The 22117-nt window shown below is 58.1% G+C and overlaps 2 protein-coding genes across 3 annotated transcripts in view; both read right to left on the bottom strand.

Moving 5' to 3' along the window:
- COL7A1 (collagen type VII alpha 1 chain) overlaps positions 1–7902 on the bottom strand; it is a 30925-nt gene extending 23023 nt beyond the window's left edge. Inside the window, exons 1-22 of the mRNA XM_021686941.1 lie at positions 7859–7902; positions 7668–7753; positions 6986–7166; positions 6192–6351; positions 6023–6116; positions 5770–5931; positions 5372–5535; positions 5165–5294; positions 4951–5067; positions 4712–4858; positions 4510–4626; positions 4286–4435; positions 4070–4198; positions 3124–3267; positions 2909–3034; positions 2666–2809; positions 1987–2106; positions 1686–1829; positions 1241–1366; positions 996–1142; positions 658–780; positions 167–313 (exon numbers count right to left, since the gene is read on the bottom strand). Coding sequence (XP_021542616.1) covers positions 167–313; positions 658–780; positions 996–1142; positions 1241–1366; positions 1686–1829; positions 1987–2106; positions 2666–2809; positions 2909–3034; positions 3124–3267; positions 4070–4198; positions 4286–4435; positions 4510–4626; positions 4712–4858; positions 4951–5067; positions 5165–5294; positions 5372–5535; positions 5770–5931; positions 6023–6116; positions 6192–6351; positions 6986–7166; positions 7668–7752 — 2857 coding nt within the window. The 5' untranslated portion in view covers position 7753; positions 7859–7902. The remainder of the gene's footprint in view (positions 1–166; positions 314–657; positions 781–995; positions 1143–1240; positions 1367–1685; positions 1830–1986; positions 2107–2665; positions 2810–2908; positions 3035–3123; positions 3268–4069; positions 4199–4285; positions 4436–4509; positions 4627–4711; positions 4859–4950; positions 5068–5164; positions 5295–5371; positions 5536–5769; positions 5932–6022; positions 6117–6191; positions 6352–6985; positions 7167–7667; positions 7754–7858) is intronic.
- Positions 7903–11567: 3665 nt separating this feature from the next.
- Positions 11568–19940, bottom strand: LOC110577574 (cytochrome b-c1 complex subunit 1, mitochondrial). Of its 2 annotated transcripts, none has more exons than XM_021686940.1 (13): positions 19833–19940; positions 19438–19578; positions 17785–17871; positions 16703–16832; positions 16291–16489; positions 15669–15748; positions 13873–13988; positions 13494–13637; positions 13198–13358; positions 13010–13095; positions 12593–12681; positions 12202–12277; positions 11568–11761 (listed from the first exon to the last, which is right to left on the bottom strand). In XM_021686940.1, exons 1-13 carry the CDS (start codon positions 19899–19901, stop codon positions 11697–11699), a joined length of 1443 nt encoding a protein of 480 aa, XP_021542615.1. In that variant the 5' UTR covers positions 19902–19940; the 3' UTR covers positions 11568–11696. The 2 variants fall into 2 exon arrangements, with proteins under 2 accessions (XP_021542615.1, XP_021542614.1); XM_021686939.1 differs by having other exon boundaries at positions 19438–19581; positions 19833–19926.
- Positions 19941–22117: the final 2177 nt, after the last annotated feature.

Here is a 22117-nt window from a genome sequence, read left to right as displayed (position 1 = left end):
TAGTGAAAGAAGTGTCATGTGAGATCATGCTGGGGTCACCCCAGGGGCAAGAGTGGTAGGTGGTCTACAGGAGGAGTCACTAAGGGTCATGGGGTGCAGGAAACCAGGGTGGGTCATCAGTGGGGAGGAAGCTCACACCAGGGAAGAGTGGACTCTCTGGGCTCACCAGTGCGTGCAGTCACTTCTGTGGGGGGCCCTTCTCCAGCTGACCCCAAAACGCTCAGCCATATGCGGTATAGGGTGGCTGGTTCTAGCCCATCCAGTTCATAGCTGCTGAGATCGGGCCCCAGGACCCGGGACTGTTCCTGGCCACCTGCGGCAGGCATGAGAGTGGGACGCAAGACACGTGGGAGGGTGCTACAGAGCAGCATTAATGAACTTGCCTACCTCACTGACTGACCCTGCTGACCAGATCCACCCTCCTAATTGATCTTCCCCATTCTCGCTGACCCTGTTCCCTTACTGACCCTGCACGACTGACCCTGATTGATCCCACCTGGATAACTGATCCCGCACACTGTCACTGATCCAGCAAACCACCCCCACAACTGACAGACCCCGCCCACTCACTGACCTCGCCTATCTAGCCAACCCCGCCCCCAGCCCCGCCCCCGCTGGTCCCTGAGCCCGCCCCCGCAACCGGGGGACAGCTCTCACCCTCGGGTCGCCAACGCAGACGGAAGCCCTGTGTCCCGGGCACCGGCTGCCAGCGCAACCTCAGCGAGTGCTCCCCTCGCTGCACGACGCGAAGGGTCTCCAGTGCTGGCGGAGCCTCAGGCGCTGCAGAGAAAACCCAGGCTTCAGAGAGGCTCCGCCCCCACTGGCTCCTGAGCCAATCCCAGACCAACCCTGGAACTCGCACCGCCCCAACTGACTCCTCTGCCTATCCCAGGCTTCATCCCTCCTTCCCCCTCGTAGCCTGCCGTGCACAAAACCCGCCCCCAAACCCTCCAAGCCACCAATCCAAGGCTAGCCCCAGCCCGAGCTCCGCCTACGCGTAGTGACGACAATGGAGACCGGCGCGCCCTCACGGTCCCCGACCAGTGCAGTCACTCGCACCGAGTAGCTGACACCGCCTTCGAGGCCCCGTATTTCTGCGGAGTCCGTGTTTCCCGGGAGCACCTGCTGTCTCGTGGGGCCACCTGGGCAGGCAAACACGGGGCAACAGTCGGGGTGGGGGTGGCGCACCAGAGAGGGCAATCCCAGCCAGGAGGGACAAGGGCGGGTCAGGGAAACATACCCTCGCTGCGGCCCCAGGCCAGTCTGTAGGCTGTGGCTCCAGTGACCCCCACCCAGGTGACCCGCAGAACATCACTGGAAGCATTGAGGATCTGCAGCTTCGACACACTGCCCACGGGCGCAGGGTCTGGGGGCAGAGGCAGGGTAAAGGGTCAGGGGCCACTGGATGGCTGGTAGAGAACAGGGTGGCAGTGCAAACATGGTCATCTGAAGGTCAGTGTGAGGTTAGTATGGACAGGTCAGTGCAGGCAACCTCTGAGAGGGAGGAGGTCAGTGCCCCAGAGTGGGCAGTGTGGAGCGGCCAGGAGGTCGCTGAGGGTGGACACTTAGTCAATGTGGAGAAGTCGCTGAGCAGTGATGGAGCGGGCAGCTGAAGCAGTCAGGAATACAAAGAGGGGTGGGGTAGCCAATGAGATGCGGTTGCCAGCTGGCCATTGTCCACTCACCTGTCCTCACAACCACAGAAGCAGGGGTCCCATCCACACCAGCCACATGCGCCCACACATGCACCGTGTACTCAGTATCTGGCTCCAGCCCATCCAGCTCAGCCACTGTGGCCTCTCCGGAAACCAACTGGGATTTCTCTGGACCTGGGAGGGGGAATGGAGGCAGCTCCAGGGCTAGCTGGATTCTGTCCCGCAGTGCCCCACCTGGACCCCTAATAACCCCCCAGCCCCCATTCCACCCAGACCTGCCTCCCACGACCCTCCAAAACCTCCGGTCCCCTCCAAAACCCCTGGTCCCCACCATGGCCTGAGTGCCAGGAGATCCTGTATCCTGTGGCACCAGGAACCCTGTTCCAGGCGATGATGACAGATGAGCTGCTGGTCTGCGTCACATGGACAGTCCTCACTGGGCCCAGTGGGTCTGCAGGGAGAGGCAATGGAGAGTCTAATGGAGGAGGTAGTGGAGGGTCTGACGGGGGAGGATTGGGGGACCATCTAATAGAAGGCTATGGGAGTCTAGAAGGAGACAGGGATCTGATGGGGGAGGTAGTGAATGGGCCAGATGGGGGAAGAAGCGGGGGTTCTGACAGAGGAGATAGTTGCAGTCTGAGGGAGGCAGGTGATAGGAATCTGAGAGAGAAGAGGATCTGACAGAGAAGATAATAGGGTTCTGATAGAGGTATGAGGAGAGTCAGGTAGAGCAGAAAAGGCAGCGGGAGCCTGAGAGATGAGGTGGTGGAAATCTGAGGGCAAAGAGAGTGGGATCTTTGAGGAGAGGCAGAGGAATCTGAAGAAGGTAGGGGCTTAAAAGGAGGCAAGGGAGGCCAAAGGGGAAAGCAGGACTCTGAGGGAGAAGGCAGCGGGAATTGAAGAGGGAGACTGTGACTGTTCTGGGGCGAAGCAAGGGTCTGAGACGGGAGGCACGGGGGTCCAAAGGGGCACTGGAGATAGATAGCCAAGGGGCTGGGTCAGGCCCTGACCAGTTTGAGCCACGATGACCACAGGGGGACCCTCCTCTCTTCCTCGCAGTGCTGACACGGCCACTTGGTAGGAGGTTCCAGGCCGTAGCCCCGTGATATCTGTGGCAGTGGATTCTGGGGGCAATGTCTGGCTGGACTCTGGTCCTAGGGTCAGAGGGAAATGTTGACATGGCTCTTGCCTGCCCCCCCAATCCCCTATACCCCAGTTGTTCTTCTCAACCCTCCCATACACCCCACACCGACCACTGTCTGTCCTCCAGCTAATCCGAAATCCACTGGCTCCAGGAACAGGTCCCCAGGCCACCCTCACTCGTGTTGCATCTGCTGCCACGACTCGTAGCCCGGGGATGGCAAGTGGGGTTTCCAGTTCTGGGGGTTAAGGATAGAGGTCAGAGGTCAAAACCAGGACTGGAGTGAGCCAGGCAACTGTCCCCCCACAGCCCTCCTGCAGTGCTCACCCCGGCGGACCGAGAGGATGCTGGCGCCACCCTCGCGGGTGCCCACTCGAGCAGACACCCGCACAGTGTAGCTTAGCCCAGCCCGGACATCATCCAAGTCAAAGGCTGTCTGACTTCCAGGAAGCACCAGGGTCCGTTCAACCCCTAAGAGAGAAGGCAGGGTAGGTGGGCAGGGGTCAGTGAGACATAGGGATGTGGGATGATGGTGGTCAGTGATGGACGGTGACACAGGATAATGGACCAGTGATGAATGAAGACCCAAGATGATAGGGGTCCATGGAGAGGGATGTGGAATGTAGGACGACAGAAGTCAGTGGACAGCGATAGGAATTGACAGGTCATCAATAGACAGTGACATGGGGTGACAGGGGCCAGTATTGGGTGGGGACAGGGGCTGCGAGATCAGCGTGGATAGTGGTTCCAGCTAGGGTCACCGAAGGGCAGGGACTGAGCTTGTGCTTGTGGAGAAGGGCGAAAGCTGCAGCCAGGGATGTGGGGCAGTGAGCGGAGACAGACCCGGGTGAGAAGATGGGCTGAGGCAGGGCCAGGAGCAGACAGCCTCTGTGACAGATCTGGACTCAGTTGCCAGCTCGGGGGATAGATGGACAAGGAGACAGGAGGAGGCTGTAGAAACCCAGGAGTGGTGGGCGCCTGGGTGGCTCAGTTGGTTAAGCGACTGCCTTCGGCTCAGGTCATGATCCTGGAGTCCCGGGATCGAGTCCCGCATCGGGCTCCCTGCTCAGCAGGGGGTCTGCTTCTCCCTCTGACCCTCTTCCCTCTCGTGCTCTCTGTCTCTCATTCTCTCTCTCAAATAAATAAATAAAATCTTAAAAAAAAAAAAAAAAAGAAAGAAAAGAAACCCAGGAGTGGAGAGAGATGGGGTGAAGGTGCATTCAGACCCCAAGAGCTGGATCTTTAATGTGTGTGTGGGTGTGGTGGTACTCACCCTGGGTACTGCGCACAGTGATGCGGTACTCAGTGGCACCGGGAACTGGGCTCCAGGACACTCGCACCCGCTGCCCAGGCAGCTCGGTTGCCTGCAGGTCCGTCACAGGGCCCACAGGCAGCTCTGGCCCTGTTGGAGAGCGCGGCATGAAAGGCTGCCCGGGCCCCCCGCCCCGTCCCTTCCCCCATCGCAGGGCCAGGCCCACAGAGCCCTTACCAGTGGGCACCACGGTGGCAGGTGTGGCCACCTCGTGGCCCTCCAGCAGCGTGTAGAGCGTGAGGCGGTACTCAGTGCCCGGTTGCAGCCCATCCAACTGGTAGCGGGTCACATCAGAGGGCAGCACCACCCTCTGTGGTGCCCCCAAGCCTGCCAGATGACAGGGTCAGGCCAGCTGAAGCCAAGCCCGACCCTGCCTGCCCACCCCTCTCCCCTGCACTGACCGCTCTCACGCCGCCATTCCAGCCGGTAGCCACGGGCCTCAGGCACCAAGTTCCAGGAAATGAGAATGGACGTGGGGCCCAGGATGACCGGGCGCAGGGTCTGTTCCACAGAGGCGTCTGCCCAGGGCACACGGGACATCAGTGGCCTCAGTGACCTGCCTGCCTGCCCACCCCACCCGAAGAAAGCCCCCGGCCTTCTCACCAGTGCGGGCCGTCAGGGAGGTGGCCGCCCCAACGCTCCGGCCGAGCAGGCTGCTCACAGTCACCTCGTAGTCCGTGCCAGGCTCCAGGTCACGCAGCAACACTGACCCCTGCCCAGGGCCCAGCTCCTGCTGCTGTGTGACACCACCTGCACGGGGGGCACGGGGGTGGGGGTCAGTGTGCCTTGCAGACTCAGAACCCTACGATCCTGTCTGAGGTGCAGGGATCCCCCTCACTCACCACTGAGGGCCCGCCACGTCACATGGTAGCCAGTGGCACCCGGCACACTCCGCCAAGCCACCAAGAGGCTGTGCGTCGTGGTATTCTGGATGGTCAGCTCCGGCCCCTCCAGGGCAGCTGGGGGAAGGTGCACCAGGGATTAGCGGAGTCAGGCTGGGGGGGCAGTTACTGGGGCGTTAGGTGGGCGGGGTCAGAGGTTAGCAGAATTGCTCACTGGTCCGGGCTGTCCCGCTCACGGCCTCCCCGATGCTATTGGCGTAGAGGGCTACCACAGTCACCTGGTACTCGGTCAGTGGCCGGAGACCCTGCAGCTGCGTGCTGGTCTCACCAGCGGGGATGCTCACCTGCCCAGGGTCAGAGGTCACTTTACCTTGCCCAGCCAAATCCCCAGCCCTCCACCTGCCACCCCTGACATCCTTACCTCCCGCCGCTCGCTTGGCAGCGGCTGTCCCAGTCCTGTCAGAGGAGTGTACTGGACCTTATAGCCAGTCACAGGGCCACTGGCCGCGGTCCACTGTACTCTCAAGGACTGACTGCCTGCTTCAGACAGCACCAGGTCTCGGGGACCAGAGGTCAAGTCATCAGCTGGGAAGGGCAGGGAGTCAGGCAATCAGGCAGGAGGATCAGGGGTCAGACTTAAAGCGTAGCACTGGGGTCGAGGGTCAGGAGCCCATGGGGTAGGGTCAGCACCTCGAGGGCAGGATCAGAGGACGGTACCCCCAGCTTGGTGTCGGGAGCACGTGGGATGGCATCAGCACTCCCAGGTGGGGGACGGGGACAGAGGTCCAGGTCAGGGCACAAGTGTGGGCAGGCACTCACTGGGCAGGGCCACGGGCACGCCACCCGCAGTTGTGCACACTCTCCGGGAAACAAGGGGCAGCAGCGTCCTCAAGATACTGAAGTCGTTGACGAAGAAGAAGAAATCACTGCTAGGCTGTGAGGCAACTCGCTTCAGCTCCTCGGGGTCGGCATTCTTGATCCCTGAGGTGATGCCCAGTCAGAGTTCAGGGGCTCACGTGCCCTCTGACTGGCCCCCGCCGCAGCCCACGTGTCACTGCAGCTTGGAACTCACCCACAGCAAACAGCTTGACCCCCTGCCCCTTCAGCCGCTGGGCAGCTGTGTCTACCAGGTCCTGGGACTTCCCATCTGTGATGAGGATGCAGACCTGGGGCAGGCGCAGGGGGTAAATCAGTGTGCCTCAGACAGCTAACTTGGGGGGCATGGTAGGGTGAGAGATCACCTTGGGGACACCGGGTCGGGCCAGCTGGGGCAGGAAGACGTGGTCAGCCACGTGGAGAATCGCAGCCCCTGTGCGCGTGTTGCCCCCCTTGTAGCTGAGCTCACGGATGGCTCGGATCACATCACCCCCTGAGCCAAGGGCATCGAGGCCAAACTCTGTCCTGTGCAGGGGAGGGAAGGTGGCAACAGGCTAGGGGCCAGGACCTCTTCTGGCCCTGGCTTCTAGGAGGCCTCTGGGGTGAGATTTGTGAATATCGGGTCCCCTTGAGGGTCCTCTTTGTTCTGTGACTCCCCCTGTCCTCCAACGTCTGAAGCTGTTAACAAACTTCTCTGGTACCCCTCTGCACCCTGCCTGTGGCTACAGCCCTTGGGGCTCCCTGCCTCTGGGAGCAGGATGTCTGGTTAATTAAGTAATTCTGGGAGGAAGGGTCTGGTTGTAGGGAGGTGGCCGTTGGCCAGGCAGGGAGGCCCTGTGGGAGGGGAGAGGCTGAAGGCATCAGGAAGCTGAAACATGGAAAGTCCGGTAGGCAGGGGGCATCTGAGGCCCCTGGGCTCTCCATCTCCAGATCAGAAAACACACTGGTGTCTTTGACAGGACACCAGCCTGGAGGTGTCTCAGGTGCGAGGACTCTACCCGGGAGACCCCTCCCTCTGTCTCCAGAGGAGGTCCTGGCTCAGGGGAGAGGGGTCTGGGTTCCCCAAAGCCTGGCCTAGGGGTTTCTGGACTCCCTGTTTCCGTGGGGGAAGAATCCTGGTGAGAGCTATGGATCCCCAGCTCCGGGGGCCCCCACTCACCGGGGGTCGTCACTGTACTGCACGGCAGCGAAGCGCACGCCCTGTGCACTGGCTGCCCCGGAGAAGGGAAGCACCAGTCCCTCCAGGAAACCTCGAACTTCGCGGAAGTTGCCACGGCCGATGGACGAGGAGCCGTCAAGTAGGAACACGATGTCAGCAGCGTAAAGGCGTGTGCAGGTCACTGGGGCAGGGAGGAGCCATCAGGCTCTCTTCTTGGAGCCCACCCACCCCTCCGTGCACTGTGGTCCCTTGGCACTAGGGGCTGGGGAGGATGGAGTAGGCCTCGGTGGCTAAGCAAACCGGCCCAGGCCGGCTTGGGCCTGGGAACCTCGGAGGGAGGGACAGAGGGACCCGGGGCAGACTCTCCGCGGAGGATTGGTGTGTGCAGGCAAGGGAGAGCCACCTACGTGGGTGTGGATCTGGGACTGAGGTTGGCCTCAGGGGGCCACAGTGGAATGACAAAGAGTAGGTGACGCAGCGCGCATGTGGGGAGCCAGAGTTTGGGACCCAATGGGATAGGATTTAGTTTGGGAGACCCAGCAGGGGTGGCAGAGGGTTTGGGGAGTCCGGGGAGAGTTAGCAAGGATGCAGGCGGGGTCGTGGAGTTGGGGGGGGTCCCAGATGAAGGCCGCAGGTGACAGGGTGCAGCGCCCTGGATGAAGTCCTTCCCGGCGGTGCCCACCTCTCTCCCTGTGCTGGGCCCGCACGCGGAGCGCCCCTGCCAGGATCCCGGCGCAGAGCGCGGCCACCAGGAGCGGCAGCCTCATCCTGGGTGGGGGAGACGGTCAGCCAGGCCCCCCGTCTCTGTCCCTCGGCCCCCGTAGCTGTGGCGGTCCAAGCCCAGCGCACCCCCACCCCCAGTCCCGGTCTTGCCTGCCCGTCCACCGGCTCCCGCCGCCAGCCGTTGCCGCAGTCCCGCCGCCACAGCCGAGAAAAGTCCCTGATCCCGGGGGCGGAGCTGCGGGCGGGGTCCCAGGCGGCCCGCCCCCCACCCAGCGTCCCAAAGGCCGCCACCCCCACCACCCCTGCCGGGACAGATGATTTGACTCCACTAAAGCGTAAAGCCCCCCACCTCCTGTGGCTTCCGGGACTCCCCCCAGAAGGTTCTTGACCGATGCTGAGGCAGACCCCTCGAACCCTGTCCAGGGTCAGAAGTTGTGCCTGCTTTAAGGTCAGAGTGACTAGTGTCCTGACTGCTGGAGGCTGGAATTCAGATAGGTTCCTGCGGGTGGAGGAGACAGCGGGATGGTGGTGGGGGGTGCTGCAGCTGGAGATGACTCACCCCCCACGCTATGGGGGTGCCCAGACAAGCCTTCAGGCCACGAATCCCGCCGGCCACTCCTGTGATTCAGCTATCCCTGTCTGTTGGCTCTCTTGTGCCCCACCCCAATCCCCTTGACAGCTGGAGCAGCCCCCAGCAAATGAGGGGCTCTGGGCTCATCCCAAGCGAACCAAGGCACCACTGGACTGCATCTGAAAAATGCCCACCACCACCACCAGCCCCACCTTGGGAAGGGGAAGCCCAGGAGGAGAGAATCTGTCATGCATACGCATACACGTCCATCCCAGTACCCCACACCCCCTGCCATGCCCTAAACCAGTCCCAGGCAGATGCCATCCAGCTGTGCCTGCACGGAGAGGGGTTGTCCATATGTGCAGGGTGGGACCACCCACAGTGACAGCTCATCTCTCAGGAATCAACCCCTTCCTGCCTACACCCCCACTGGTGGCCCTCTCCTGCTCCAAGTCCCCTTAACTACTCGTCCTCATTCTGGCCTGCCCGAGTCTCCTCCCTCACTCTATTCTTCTTGAAGACCCCCTTCCACCCATCATCCCACCCCCCAAACCCCCCAGGCCCAGAGGTCACCATGGGCTCTCCCTCCTTTCCTCACTGCTCTCAGGGTCCACCTGCGGCTGCCACCTTCGTAACTACCCGTCTCCCTGCTCTCCCCTTAAGCAGCCTCTGACTTCCCACCCATTTCCCTCAACTGGTTTTTGTGACTGTAGACAGTCCCCTTTAATGCATCTCCAGGTCACGTACGCTGTCCTGAGATGAGCCTTTGTATGTGCGTGTCTTCATCATAGGGGAGTGACACCAAGGCAGAGATGTTCCCAAGAACAGCAGGCCCTGTGTTTTGTTTGTTTTCCTGCTGGTCCTAGATAATTCTGAGAAGCCCAGAAAGTATGTCTACACTCACCACTACCACCGGTCCCTTCCAACATGCCTGGCCCCAGGCCTCTCCTGGGTCAACAGGCTGAGTGGTGAAGAGATGGGGCCAGCACTTCATCTCCCCTGGGCTCCTTCCGGGCCGGGGCGGGGGGGGGGGGTGTCTCTGGTATGTCCAGAGCTGGAGGCAATGAAGACCCTCCATGCTGCCTGTTTTCCTCTTGCCCAGATGGCTGAAGCCACAGAATGGCCCCTTTTATCACTGATCTCTCCCCCTAACTATCATAGGATACAGTGCTGTGACCCACGGGGCCCAGAACTTTTTCCAAGGTCAGGGTCTCCTCACCCACATCCCAAGACCCCCAGCCCTTAAAGCTGTCTGATAGGTGAGAACAGCAGAGAACCAGACACAATCTCCTTACAGGGGCAGCCCCTGACCGCCAGCCCCCCACCTCCTCTTGTAGGGCAGAGGGCAGAGCTGCCACATACGGTAGGTCCAGCCTGTAGGGGCGACTGGACACCCTGCTGAGAGGGTAGCAGGAGCATGACGTGGCCCTGGAAGGAAGGGCTGCCTGCTGTGTGGGGGTCCCTCAGAGGGTGCTGGGAGAGGCTGTCGGGGCGGTTCAAGCACAGGTGGCCAAGAGTGTGACTGGAGCCCCTCTGAGGCCATGAGCAGGTGTGTGACCCTCTGAGGCTCCTGGCTCCAGGTACACAGGCTAGGGCACAGCTCCAGAGCCCAGCACCTTCCACCTGAAGACTGGGGTCCCAGAGCTCTGTCCTTCCTCTCACGCTCCCCCCGACATCTCCTCCGGCTTCGGTCACTACCTCTGCCAGGTGGCACCACATCTCTAAGTCGGGCTTTCCAGGATTCCAGCCCCACACATCCCACTGTCCTGGACACCTCCGAATTTCTCACCAAAACTGTGGCCAAAGCTAGGCAGGTCGTCCTCTGGCAACCTACCCCTCCTTGGGGTACCCCAGCCCTGTTGGGGCTGTTGTCCTGCTTGTGTCCCCTGCAGCCCGCTCCAACTCTGCACTGCCATAGCACAGCTCCCTGGGGTGCCACAGAGATCCAGACTCAGAGTCCCCGTGCTATTCCTCAGGCTGACCAAGCCACTGCTCTTCCCAGTAACCTCTGAGGCACCTCCCTCAAAATGCCTCCAGAGTATAGATCAAATTCCCTGACTTGGTATGCAAGGTCTGTTGGGACCAGATCACTTCCAGGAGTGCCCAGCACACCCAGAGCCTTCGAGAACCATGTCTGGGCTTAGAAATCAACCCCATCTTCCAGGAGCTCAAACTTAGGGCAAAGATTTGGTACTCCCTGGGCCCAGTGTGCTGCATCTATAAGCACCAGGGTGGGCCTGTCAGGGTTCTGCACTGTCTAGCAGGTTCTCTCAAAGTAGGAGGATGACCTGGGACCTCCAGCTCTGGGTTCTAGAAGGCACTTGACAGTTATTTCCTAATTGACAACTGGTGGCAGCAGAGATGAAGGAAAGGCACTGGGGCAGGGCAGGAGTGATTCAAGGGTTGTCTGGGGCCACTGTAAGGTTAGGATGCTGGGTGACTTCTCAAGAGCCCGCTCCTCAACCACCTTTGTCCTGGGACTCTGCTCCCGACTGCCAGCAGCACTCCTCCTAGGAGAATCAGGCCCCTCACTTCCATCCTGGGCTCCTAGGGAACCTGACTGCAGAAGGGCTGGAGACAGAAGAGGATTCTACCTGCCCACCTGCCTCATGGGGCCAGGACCTGAAGGGGGACTAGGCAGCGATGAGCTCCACCAGGTCCTGGCTGCCACAGGTAGATGGGAAGCAGCTCAGGACTTGCCTGGGACAGATCTAGTCAAGGGAGGGGGCTCAGGCCCCACTGAGCTCAGGGCTATTCTCGGAGCCTGAGTCAGCGGCAAATCGAGGCAAAGGATTCCTGCCCTGCCTGTCCAGGCAAAAGTTAGAAATCAAATGGGAACACTATGCCTGAGGCGATCCTCCTTCCAGAATCCAAAGTAAACATACGAAGGAGGCTTCCTCAGGGATAGTCCTTGGCCCTTCTGGTCTGTCCAGGGGGCCAGGAACTGCCAGAAGGCATACTGCATGGGGCCCACAGCAAAGGGTTTCCCTCCTGAGCCACCAGACCTCTACCAGGGCAAAAGCATGGGTTCCCACACCCTACTCTTGGGACAGACTAGCTAGGAGCATCCCCCACGTGGCTAAATGGAAACATCTGGCTTCAGCTCCCTGCAAGCATCAAAGGCTTCCGGCCTCCATACTGCAGCCCCCACGCTTGCCCCTGGCTGAGGATACATCAGCCTGTGGGAAGGCGGAAGGATCCGGGGCAAACAGAACTGGAGGGAAGTCCCTGCTCCCCCATCCACTGCCCAGGGGACTCCATGGCAACGCCAAGTGAAGGACAACATAGTTCTCGACACAGAGCTTTATTGGAAGTAAGGTCATCTGCGTACAGGTCTGAAGAGCCGAGGTGGTATGTTTATGGTGGGGAGGGACCATGAACCTTGGCCCGGCCCTCTTGCCTGTACAGCCTTCCTGCCTAGAAACGCAGCCAGAACATGCCGCTACGGATCCGGTTGTAGTCTGGGAGCTGTTCAATGGGGCCTGTAGGGATAGGGTGGGGCGTCAGGGTGGGGTACCTGGCCTGTAGAGGGACGTCTGGCCCTGCGCCGCACCCGACTCAGAGCTGCCCAGAGCAGCACAAGACAGGCTTTGAGTGGAAAAAGGGAAGAGAACATTCCCCCAGGGGTGCCGAGCCTGTCACTTCATGCTCTGGCTCTTGGAGCCCCACCCCACACACAGAGGTGTCCGTTACCTGGCGGGTGTGGGGTACTGATGGAGGCATCCTGGCAGGGAGTCAGGGAGCTGCTGGGACAGGTTTTCTGAGCAAGAACTCCCTGGCAGCCAGGCTATTGGGCAGAGCCTCTCGGGGGCCTCAGTTTGCGGCTGCCAGTGTAGGCTGGGGGGGAGGGGGAGCACAGGCAGCAGGGGAGGCCAAGAGGAGGCCTGAGAAGGACAAAGAACAGGCTCTCTAGGCCACTCACCCAATCCAGCCACTGCTGGACACTGGTCATAGAAGTACTTGGAGCAGACCTCACGCACCACACTGGCATCCACGTCCTGCAGGGAAAGCAGAGAGCACACTGACAGGCAGGTTCCCGGGACCACCCCAGCCGGTCAACGTCACCCCGCCAATCAAGATCTTCCACATGGACTGAGGAGCTGCCCCCTCAGCCAAAGGGGAAAGGCAGGGGGGCCCTCCCTGCCGCAGACCTGCCCAGGCCCCACCCATGCCCTCGGCTTTCAGTGCCTCTGCCCGGCCCTCCAATTATGCCAACCCTGTCAGTGACGCTGCCGAGGACACCAGGGATGCCCGCGGAAGCAGTCTGTACCATGCACTGTCAGGCCTGAACCTCTCCCAGGGGCCCCCGTTACCGAAATCCGGCTTTCCCACTCAGCCAGAGGGATGCGCCGGCCATAGGTCAGGAGGCTGCGTCCGATGTCCTCGCACACAGGAGTGGTGCCTGCAAGGGTCAGGGAAGGCTTACAGGTCCCCCCAGTCCAGTCCTGGAGCACAGGTGCTCATGAGCCTCCAGCTCCAGGCTGCCACTGGGACTGCGGTCTGACCCCGGATCCCAGCCCTCACCTCCACCATCTGCTCCCCCAGTACTGGGCTGTTGCTGACCTGGCCCGCTGCCACCTAGATCTGACCCACCAAGCCCCTGGGGGTGGCAGTGGGGATATGGCATGGCCTTCAAAGTTCTCCTCTCCCATCCTGGCTGGAAACATGGCTATCCTGGGGCCGTCCCTGCCAGGATGCGCTCCATGCTCGCCCAGAGCTGCAGGACTCACCATCCAGATGAGACACCAGGGCGTTTCTGAGAAGGTTTTTGCCCCGGAGCACCTCACTCTCCGTGGCACTGGTACATAGGCGCATCCTAAAATGGGCAGGGGGTGGGGTGGTCATCCTGAGCGATGGGGCTGTCACCGTCCCGCTCAAGGGGCCCTCCAGAGCCCAGCCGTACTGGGCTGCCACTCACCACTGGCCCTGCAGGAAGAACATCATGTCGTCGATGTTCATGCGATCGCAGACGAAGTGTGCGCCCAGCAAGCCGGTCTCTGCATAGCAGATGTTGAAGGTCTGGAAACTCTGGCACAGCTTGTTGGTCACGGAGACGGCAGCCAGTGGGCTGGACAGGTGCTGCCGGGGGCAAGAAGCGTCAGCATCCACCCTCCTGTCTGTGGCCCACACCCTGAACCCCACGGTGCAGGAGCCCACGGCCCCGGCCCGCCCTGGTCCCCGAAGGCAGGGTCCCGTGCTCAGCCCAGCACTCACCGTGCCGCCACCGTAAGTGCAGTCGTAGTGGCCTATGATGGCATTGCCCACTTGGAGGGCCACATTGTCCGGGCTGGCCCAGCCAGGCCCCTCTACCGCAATAGCTACATGGGCCAAGGGCAGAGCATCGTCGCGGTGACGGATCTGAAAAAGGACACGGCGAGACTGAGAGAGCCAGCATATCCAGACGACAGGAGAGGTACGAGGTGGGGATGAAGCATGCACACGCGTGTGTGAACACGGGTGCCTGGGAGGCAGCAGCCACAGGGCCCGTCCCGCACCCCGAGGCATCTCTGGCGTCACGAAGACAACCGTGTTCCCGAGGGTCCCTCCGGAGGCCCGGGCTGAGAGCACCACCCCGGCCCACAAGGCGGCCCACCTCGCTGCCCGTGAAGCGGCACGGAGCCAGGGTGGGCACGGTGTCATCCGTGTATGTCTCCGAGACGCTGCTGAGGTGCTTCTGGGCGAGGTCGAGCAGCTGCCGGTGCTCCACCCCTGCCAAGACACGGGGCGCCGTCAGTGGCCGGGCCGCAGGGTCCGGGGAACCACGCACAGGCGGAGGACCCCACGTCCTATCTCGGGGGGAGACGGCGGAAGAAAGGCACGACATCAGGACAGGGTGAGCGAAGAGAATCCTCCCCAGACAGACCCTGCCTCATGGGGGGGGCAGGCACCTCAGCGTGGAAGAGCGTCCGTCCCCTCAGCCCCAGGGAAGCAGCAGCATACTGGGCTTTGTAAAGATGGGTCCCCAGGGGGTGCGTTCTCCCCCACGTTAAGGACAAGCCTGGGGCTCCCTGGGCACCAGGCCACCTGCTCTGCTTCTCCCTCTGACCCCTCCTCAGGCAGATCCTGGCTGCTACCCTGGGGGAGAGGCTAACGAGAGGGCACACGGGTGCTACTGCAGGGCCGTGACTAATTCGGGGGACAGTCACAAATAATGTTGTGACCTCAGTCCCCCAGGGCCCTGCGGGACTGCACATCCTCGCCGTTACAAGAGGAGGTCTCTGCTGCTCTAGCATCTTGACCGGTCGGTGCTGTGGCTGTGCGCAGCCAGAGAGACAGCCCACCAGGCGCCCCAGCCTTTATGCCTTCCTTTTTTTTTTTAAAGGAAACCAGGTTTTTTTTTTTAAAGATTTTATTTATTTATTTGAGAGAGAGAGAATGAGAGACAGAGAGCATGAGAGGGAGGAGGGTCAGAGGGAGAAGCAGACTCCCCGCCGAGCAGGGAGCCCGATGCGGGACTCGATCCCGGGACTCCAGGATCATGACCTGAGCCGAAGGCAGTCGCTTAACCAACTGAGCCACCCAGGCGCCCCCTTTATGCCTTCCTTCCCTGAGCTCACACCCTGCTGGTCTCAACACAGTCTCACATGTCACTCGCTTAAACTGCCCTTGGTACCCCGGGTCACAGGCCCCACGGCCACCAACGATGCTCTTCCCAGCAGTCCTTTTCACCCACCCGGCTGCCAAGGCCACAAGCTGGAGAAGCATCCTTAACCCCAATCCTGTCCACTCCCCACCACGGCCAGACGTCTTCAGATTTCTATAAAACCATCCTGAGTCCAACCCTCACTCCTGCCACCTCCCACCAGACACCTGCCACAGCCCCTCCCTGGTCTGCCTATGCTCTGGCCCCCACATGGCAGCCAAGCATCGGGCCACGACACTGCCCTGTCCCTCTGCTCAGGTTCCCCACTCCCCATCTCACTGACCCGCCCCCCCGCATCCTTTAGATCTTGGTTCCAATAAAATGTGCTTCAAAAGCACCCCCTAACCTCCAACCATGCAATTCCTGGTCTGTCATCAAATGTGCATCGTCACACCCCAGTGTCTGGCCTGCCCACTAGCAAGGCTGCAAGGAACAAACCTCAGGGCTTGTCTCTCCCACCAGCCTGCCAGCTGGGTCTCTTAAGGGACAGGTGGGGCTGAGAAAGGCCTGTACTGAGGGGGAGTGGCATCCCTATGTGGCGGGTACCAGTGGTGGCGACAGGGCGGAACCCCATCCCATCTCAGAGGGCATGAGAGAGAGATCACTCTACTCAAGGACAGCACAGGAACAGGGTCCCCAGGAGTGGAAGATCCCCCACTGTCAGAACCAGGAGCCCTGGGCCCCAGTAACCAAGGCTGGTGCCCACCCAGCCATTACCACAGAGCTTCCGCGAGCCCAGCACTCACCTCCAGCTGCTGCCAGCACCATGCGAGGGGCCTTGTAATGCCTGCTGAGGTACTCGGTCAGGTCTGCACGAGACAGCTTCCTGCAAGACATACGGCCAATGGCTCAACGCCTCTCCCAAACCACAGTGGTCTGGGCCCCACAAAACAGTGCTGAGGAGACAGACAAGGAGAGACGTGGCTTCTCCGGGGTGCAAGCCCTAGCACACCCCTCAATCCCCTTCCCCATCTCTGCCACCCAGCCCTCTGGGCCCCACCTCACGTCTGCACTCAGGACAGGCTCAGTCCTTCCTCTCCGAGGAGGCTGTGAGCTGATGCCGTGAGGCTCTCAAGAGGCGGCGTCAGAGCTCGTCCCACCAGAGGACGAAGAGCCACACAGATAGGATCCCCAACGCTCCCTCCCTCAGGTTGTCAGGACACACATAAAATCATACCCTACAAGGAGGCCCGCAACTCGAGTGAAGACCACATGGGCATTCAAAAAGACCCCCAGGAACCATGTGGTGACAGAGAAAACGTTTTCAGTTGTGCAAATTAAGAACATATAATAGCGCAGGCCAACCAAAAACAAACTGGGGTGGACGGGGCTTGAGCGCGGGCCAGCACAGGCCCAGCCAACCCTCACCTGACATTCCCGCTGGGCCCCTCCACAGCCTGGGCTAGAGGTGTGCCCTGGAACGCCGTGGCATGCAGGTAGTCAAAGACCACGTCCCGCATACACGCATCGTTCTCCTGCAGCTCCTGCAGGATCACATCACGCTCCTTCTCAATCTGGGAGTCTTCTAGGCTGCAGTTCTGCACAATGTCCGCCAGGAGCTCCACAGCTGGATGCAAGAAGGGCAGGTGTGGGCACGAGGTGGGCCACTGCAGGCCAGTACCGGCACAAACTGCCTGGGTCTGGCACGCCTGGTTGCTCTACTACAAGAGGATGCTGTCATGGTAACCCCATTCTTCAGCCAAACCAAGCTCCTGGGGGCCTGTCCTCTGCACCCCTGAAGTCCTATACCCTTGTCCCTGCCCCCTCCTCCAGGCGTTACCTTTTGGCAGGTCCTTGGAGAGCGCCTTGATGTAGTAAGCTGTGTGCTCCCGAGTGCTATAGGCATTGAGATGGGCTCCCATGCTCTCCACCTCCTTCTCCAAGGCATTGCCAGGCCGATTTTTTGTTCCCTTGAACCAGGTATCAATAGGATCAATCAGGAGCCACACAGGAGCTCAGGACCCCCATCTTCAAAGGCCAAAGTCCCAGCAGGATCATTGGTCCACAGGCACCTCCTTCAGCAAAGACTATGGGGATAGAGGGCCTACGATCTGTGCTCACCAAGGGCTGAGCAGGCCACAGTACCACAGGCTGACAGAACGGAGACAGCCGGGGGCGAGGAGAGAAAAGGCATGGCCAGTGCAATCCAGAGCCCCAGAGTAGCCTGGCCATAGCAGCACTCTGTCCCCTTGCTGTCAGTCATGGTCAGGTTAGCTCACATCAATGTGCAGGTGATGCTGCCATGACCTACTCTAGCCCCATGCCAGTCACATGACTGTGTGTGTGCTCATGAACACCTCTGTGCGGCTGCTGCTGGCTAGACTACCCACCCCGTCCTGCTCCACACCCCCACCCCTCCATAGCTCCTCCTCCAGTTTTTCATTCATTCAAAAAACTCACGACTTCATGCCAACACGGGCTGGCGCTCCGCCCCTGCAAGAAAGCTCAGTATTTACTTCTACAAACAAGAGATGCCTGGGTATTCTGCCAGAGGAGAGCATTTCACAAGAAGGCAGGCCAGCCCAAGTCTATGAATTTGTTAAAATGCACGTGTCGATCAACGTGTCTCACACTTCCACGCCAATGCACACATATAACACAGGACTGGCCTCTCTAGTGAGGAGTGGGGTCCTGCAGATCCCTGCATTTTTTTCTGGCTCTGGGGGCCTTATGTGGGGGTGATCAGATAGGTGCTCACTCAGGAGAGGCTAAGCCCATGTGGTTCTTTCCAGAAAAGCCAGCCAGAGAGTGCCCCCCAGCTGAAGCCCATAATTGAGGAGGTTGACTTTGCTAACCTGCATCCTCAGGAGGGACAGAGGCAGCCCTAACCCCAGGGGAGATTCAGGACTTCAGGAGCCTCACCTTGAAAGCCAGATGCTCCAAAAAGTAACCTGCCCCATTGTTCTTCTCAGTCTCGTAACGGCTGCCAACGTCAATCCACACCCCGACCTGGACAAGAAGCCATCGACAAAGGTAACACACAAACCACCCCAGCCCCCACTTACACCCTACCCTGGATGACTGAACAGAAGCCCCAGATAGGGGGTCACGGTCCCAGGGTGGGGGAGAACGGTCTCAGCAGGACCCCTATGCTTGGAGCTACAGCTGTGCCCTGGGCACAGGCACTGGCTGAAAGACATACTGTGTCACCTCTCCTTCCCACTCTATTTATGGACTGGTTCCCAAGGAAGTTTCTAACTGTGCACACTCACCTAACTCCATTACCATATGAAACTCTTATATTCTGTTCTCACTTTTCAGTTGATTGTTTTTTCTAGGCAAGTAACACATCGTTTGGAAACAACAACTTATTTTCTCCTTTCTAAAAACTATACCCTGCCTCTGTTCTGGTGATTGTCTTTCACCATTAAGGAAGGAGGCAAAGGTTTAGACACTGATCGTTTTATCTTATTAAGCAAGGAACCTTCATTCACAATTATTTAAAAAAAAAAGTTTTTAATCAGACTCGAATATTTAACACTGCCAAGTGTCTCCTTGACACCCAATGAGAGAATCTCATAATTCCCTCAACAGCCTCCTGGTGTGCCATGAAACACATCACCCCACACAAGTCACACAGATCTAGCCTTTTAATATTTGCTCACAGCTGATTTAAAATTTTCACATCTACTTACCCAAGAGATGTTGATATACATACTATATATCAAAAGTTCTTACACTAGTAACTGTTTCACAACTAACATCTCAGAAACAAAAATTAATCTTACAACCCATGGTAGCTTTTGGTTATCATCGACAGCATTCTATCTCTGGCACTAAAGCACAGTGGTGCCCCTTACAATCTAGAGCATTTCCAGAGTCCATGAAATATAGCATTCTCTCCCAAACTTTCTTAACAGGCTTTGGGTCAGTTTATATAAGTACCATGTAATACAGAAGTTACCCATGATCTTTTACTGTGTTTAGTAACAACTTGTATCAAAGGACATTATTTGTTCCTGGAAAACTGAAAGAATTTACCAATAAAACCACTTAGCCCTGCAGTTTAGGGGAAAGAGGATTATGTCTTGAGAATCTTCTCACCTAGTCATATATCTAGCCAAGATTTCTCTCCTTAAGTCAATTTTGAGGATTTGTGTTTTTTAAAATCATGCTTCTTTGGAATCTTCAAATGCATTCCTCATGCAAGTGCATAAGCGGTCTAGCCAGGACATTATGACTTTATGACCACCTTACGTCTCTGAAACCCATTTTCCTCATGGTAAAATGAAAAAAGGATCACTTCTCTCATATGGGCTGCTTAAGAAAACGCTGCAAAGAACTTGGCCTTGTTCTTTGTCAGGCATCATATGCTAAATGTGTTAGTTATAGTGAGGAATGCCCCACGACGTCAGGCCTAGCTGGGGTCGGGATTAAAGTAGTAGAGTCAATCCAGCGGTGAGTGAGAAGTCCGACCCAAACCACAGAGGACTCGAGCCCAAGGTCACACCCTGACCTGGTAAAAGACGCCAGGCGCAATATGGAGGCGGCCTCCCGAGAGGGGCCCCCGCTCACCGTGCAGGTAGGCTGGGAGGACTGCTCGGAGGCCACTCGCAGCCCGTTGTCCAGCACGCTGACCTGTGTCTCTGGCACGCTCTGAAGAGCTTGGGCGAAGGTGGCGGTGCTCCGCAAGGGAGGCGACCTCAGCAGGGCCGGCTGCTGAAAAGGGACGACCGAGACTGAGGGCTAGGTTGCGGGATCTCTCCTCGGCTCCCAGGCCAGCAGTGGGATCCCCGTCGCCGCCCCCCGGACAGCCGCGAGACTCCCATCCCCGCTCAGCGCCGTGACCTTCGCACGGCCCTGACCCCACAACCTCCCCAATCTCGACCCTCCGCCGCCAGCAGTCCGCTCCCCGTCCGCGTGCCGAAGCCCCGCGCTCCACGGCCTTGTACTGTCCGCTGTCGCCTCACCGAGCGGCGGGCGCTCAGCAGCACTCTCGTTCCGGTCCCGGCCGCCCGGCAAACTGCGGAAGCCGCCATCTTGTAGCTCCGGTCGGCGCTAGGTCGCGCCACGCAAGCGTAGAGGGGATGCGCCCGTCCGAGGCGCAGGCGCACTACCGCAGACATGGCGCTCGGCCGCCTCCTGGCGGAGACCAGGAGTGTTCACGCCCGGCTGGTCCGTGGTTCTGTCCGCGCGTCTACCGGTACCTGCGTGCTTCAGCCCGCCTAGCTGTTCATGGCCAGTGCGGGTCCATCCTCGGCCCAGTCCATCTTTACCTTTCATCCATGGAAGGCAAAGTGCGCGATGTTTTTAACGAACCGCGGGCGCCCCGAATCCACTGCGTGCTCGGAGCTGCCGCGCGGGCCAGGGGCGCAGCAGTTGCGTGTCCGGGGATGGGAGGCCCCGGGCTCAGGCACCAGCGTGGGATGCTGGGACTCCGAGGTAGCTGCTGATCGCGGTTCTCTCTTTAAAAGAGTGAAGTAGATTCAGACGGTTGACATCGAAGGAATTTAACAAGATATTGCTGAGAAAAAGGAACGGTTTAAAGACTATTTGGGTGGAGAGAATATGGATTCCGTTTGTTCGTGGTTGACACTGGCACTGAGCGTGTGCACTCATATGCCCTGTGAAACTGAGTTCAAATTCAAAGTCATCGACCTTGAGTCACATTTCGGAGAGGAACGTGAGAGAAGCCTGCTGCTGCTCCCGGTTCCCGACTTCCGTGCGCACTGCACGCTGTAGAACAAGGAAAACTCGTAGTCTGGGGTTTGTGAAATAGGTTTCCATGTTTGGAACACAAAACATACACACACAAATAAAACAAAACGATGTGGCTTTTCTAATAGACCCCATAGAAAAAAAATCCGGAGGAACTCACTCGAAACTTTCAGCCGAGTGACTTCTGGAAAATGGATTGAAGGGAAGGAGGATGTTACCGTATTTACATTTCTGTTAATACAGAATTTTTAATTTTTACAAAACAAATGTTACTTTTGAAAGAGCATACCTCTGAACTCTGCTTTTACATGATTTATATGTGATTTATTGTACTTCTATCTTTGTGATCTTTCCAAAAAAGTCATACTTAAAATATAACTCTTATAAAAAGCAGACAGAAGATGCTTAAGTGTGTGTTTATTAATATTTTGTGGTCTAAAATTATATTATGATTTAGACGTGAAAAATAAAAATGAAATAGAATCATCTAATTAGTCTCTTTTCACTTTTTTAAAACTTTAGTTTTAAATTTTTTTTTTTATTTTTTTTTTTTATTCATGAAAGTCAGAGAGAGAGAGAGAGGCAGAGGCAGAGGGAGAGAAGCAGGCTCCCCGCCTAGCAGGGAGCCTGATGCGGGACTCAATCCCAGGACCCTGGGATCATGACCTGAGCCGAAGGCAGACGCTTAACCATCTGAGCCACCCAGGCGCCCCTAAAACTTTAGTTTTAAAGAAGTTTTATATTTACAGAAGAGTTGAGCAGATCATAGAGTTCCCATACAGTTTCCCCTTTTATTAACATCTGACATTATTAAGGTATGTTGGTTGCAATTAATGAGCCAATATTGGTACACTATTATTAACTAAAGTCTATAGTTTATTCAGATTACCTTAATTTCTACTTTTTTTTTTTTTTTCTGTTCTAGGATTCCATCCAGGATACCACATTACACTTAGTTGTCACGTCTCCTTAGGCCCCTCTTGCCTGCGACACAGCCGCCTCCAGGGGCCACCACACTTCCCCAAAGAGTTCACTGCACGCACTTCCTCTCCTCTCGTTCTCTCCCAAATCCACTCCAGTCCAGTCCTCGCGTCACTTCTCCAAATCCACACCTGTCATAGCAACCAGTGAGCTCCATGTCATCCCTTCTCCACCTTCAGGTTTCCACCCTCTGCTCTTCTTGTCCCACTTCCCTGGACTCTCCTTCTTAGCTCCTCAGCCGGTTCTTCTTCACCTCCCAGTCGTAATAGAGAGCCCAGGCCTCAGTCCTGGCTACCTCTTCCCTTCCTGATCAAAATTTGCTCTCTTGTCATCTCATGGCTTCAGTGCTGTCTGTACATACAATGGCTCCTGGATTCCCATCATTTACTCACCATCTCCCCTGGAGGGCCAACATCTCAATTAAACATGGCTAACACTGAACTCTTCACTCTCCCTTCCAAACCTATTCCTCCCACAATTGCCTTCATCAGTAAATGACACCTCCATTAACCCAGTTGCTCAGACTAAAAATCTAGGAGGCAGTCTTGACACATCT

Source organism: Neomonachus schauinslandi, chromosome 1, assembly GCF_002201575.2.
Source record: "Neomonachus schauinslandi chromosome 1, ASM220157v2, whole genome shotgun sequence".
Taxonomy (NCBI): domain Eukaryota; kingdom Metazoa; phylum Chordata; class Mammalia; order Carnivora; family Phocidae; genus Neomonachus; species Neomonachus schauinslandi.
Note: the sequence above shows the minus strand (reverse complement) of the source record. Positions and strands in the feature narration are given on the sequence as shown.

Bases quoted from the DNA above. Each gene is read 5' to 3' on its own strand.
- LOC110577574 (XM_021686939.1), bottom strand. From the start codon at position 19,901: ATGGCGGCTTCCGCAGTTTGCCGGGCGGCCGGGACCGGAACGAGAGTG. The intron at 13,989-15,668 runs GTGAGTGCTGGG...GTGTCTTGGCAG, and splicing joins GGTGCTGGCAGCAGCTGGAG to GGGTGGAGCACCGGCAGCTG. The intron at 11,762-12,201 runs GTGAGTGGCCTA...CTATCCCTACAG, and splicing joins TCCAGCAGTGGCTGGATTGG to GCCCCATTGAACAGCTCCCA.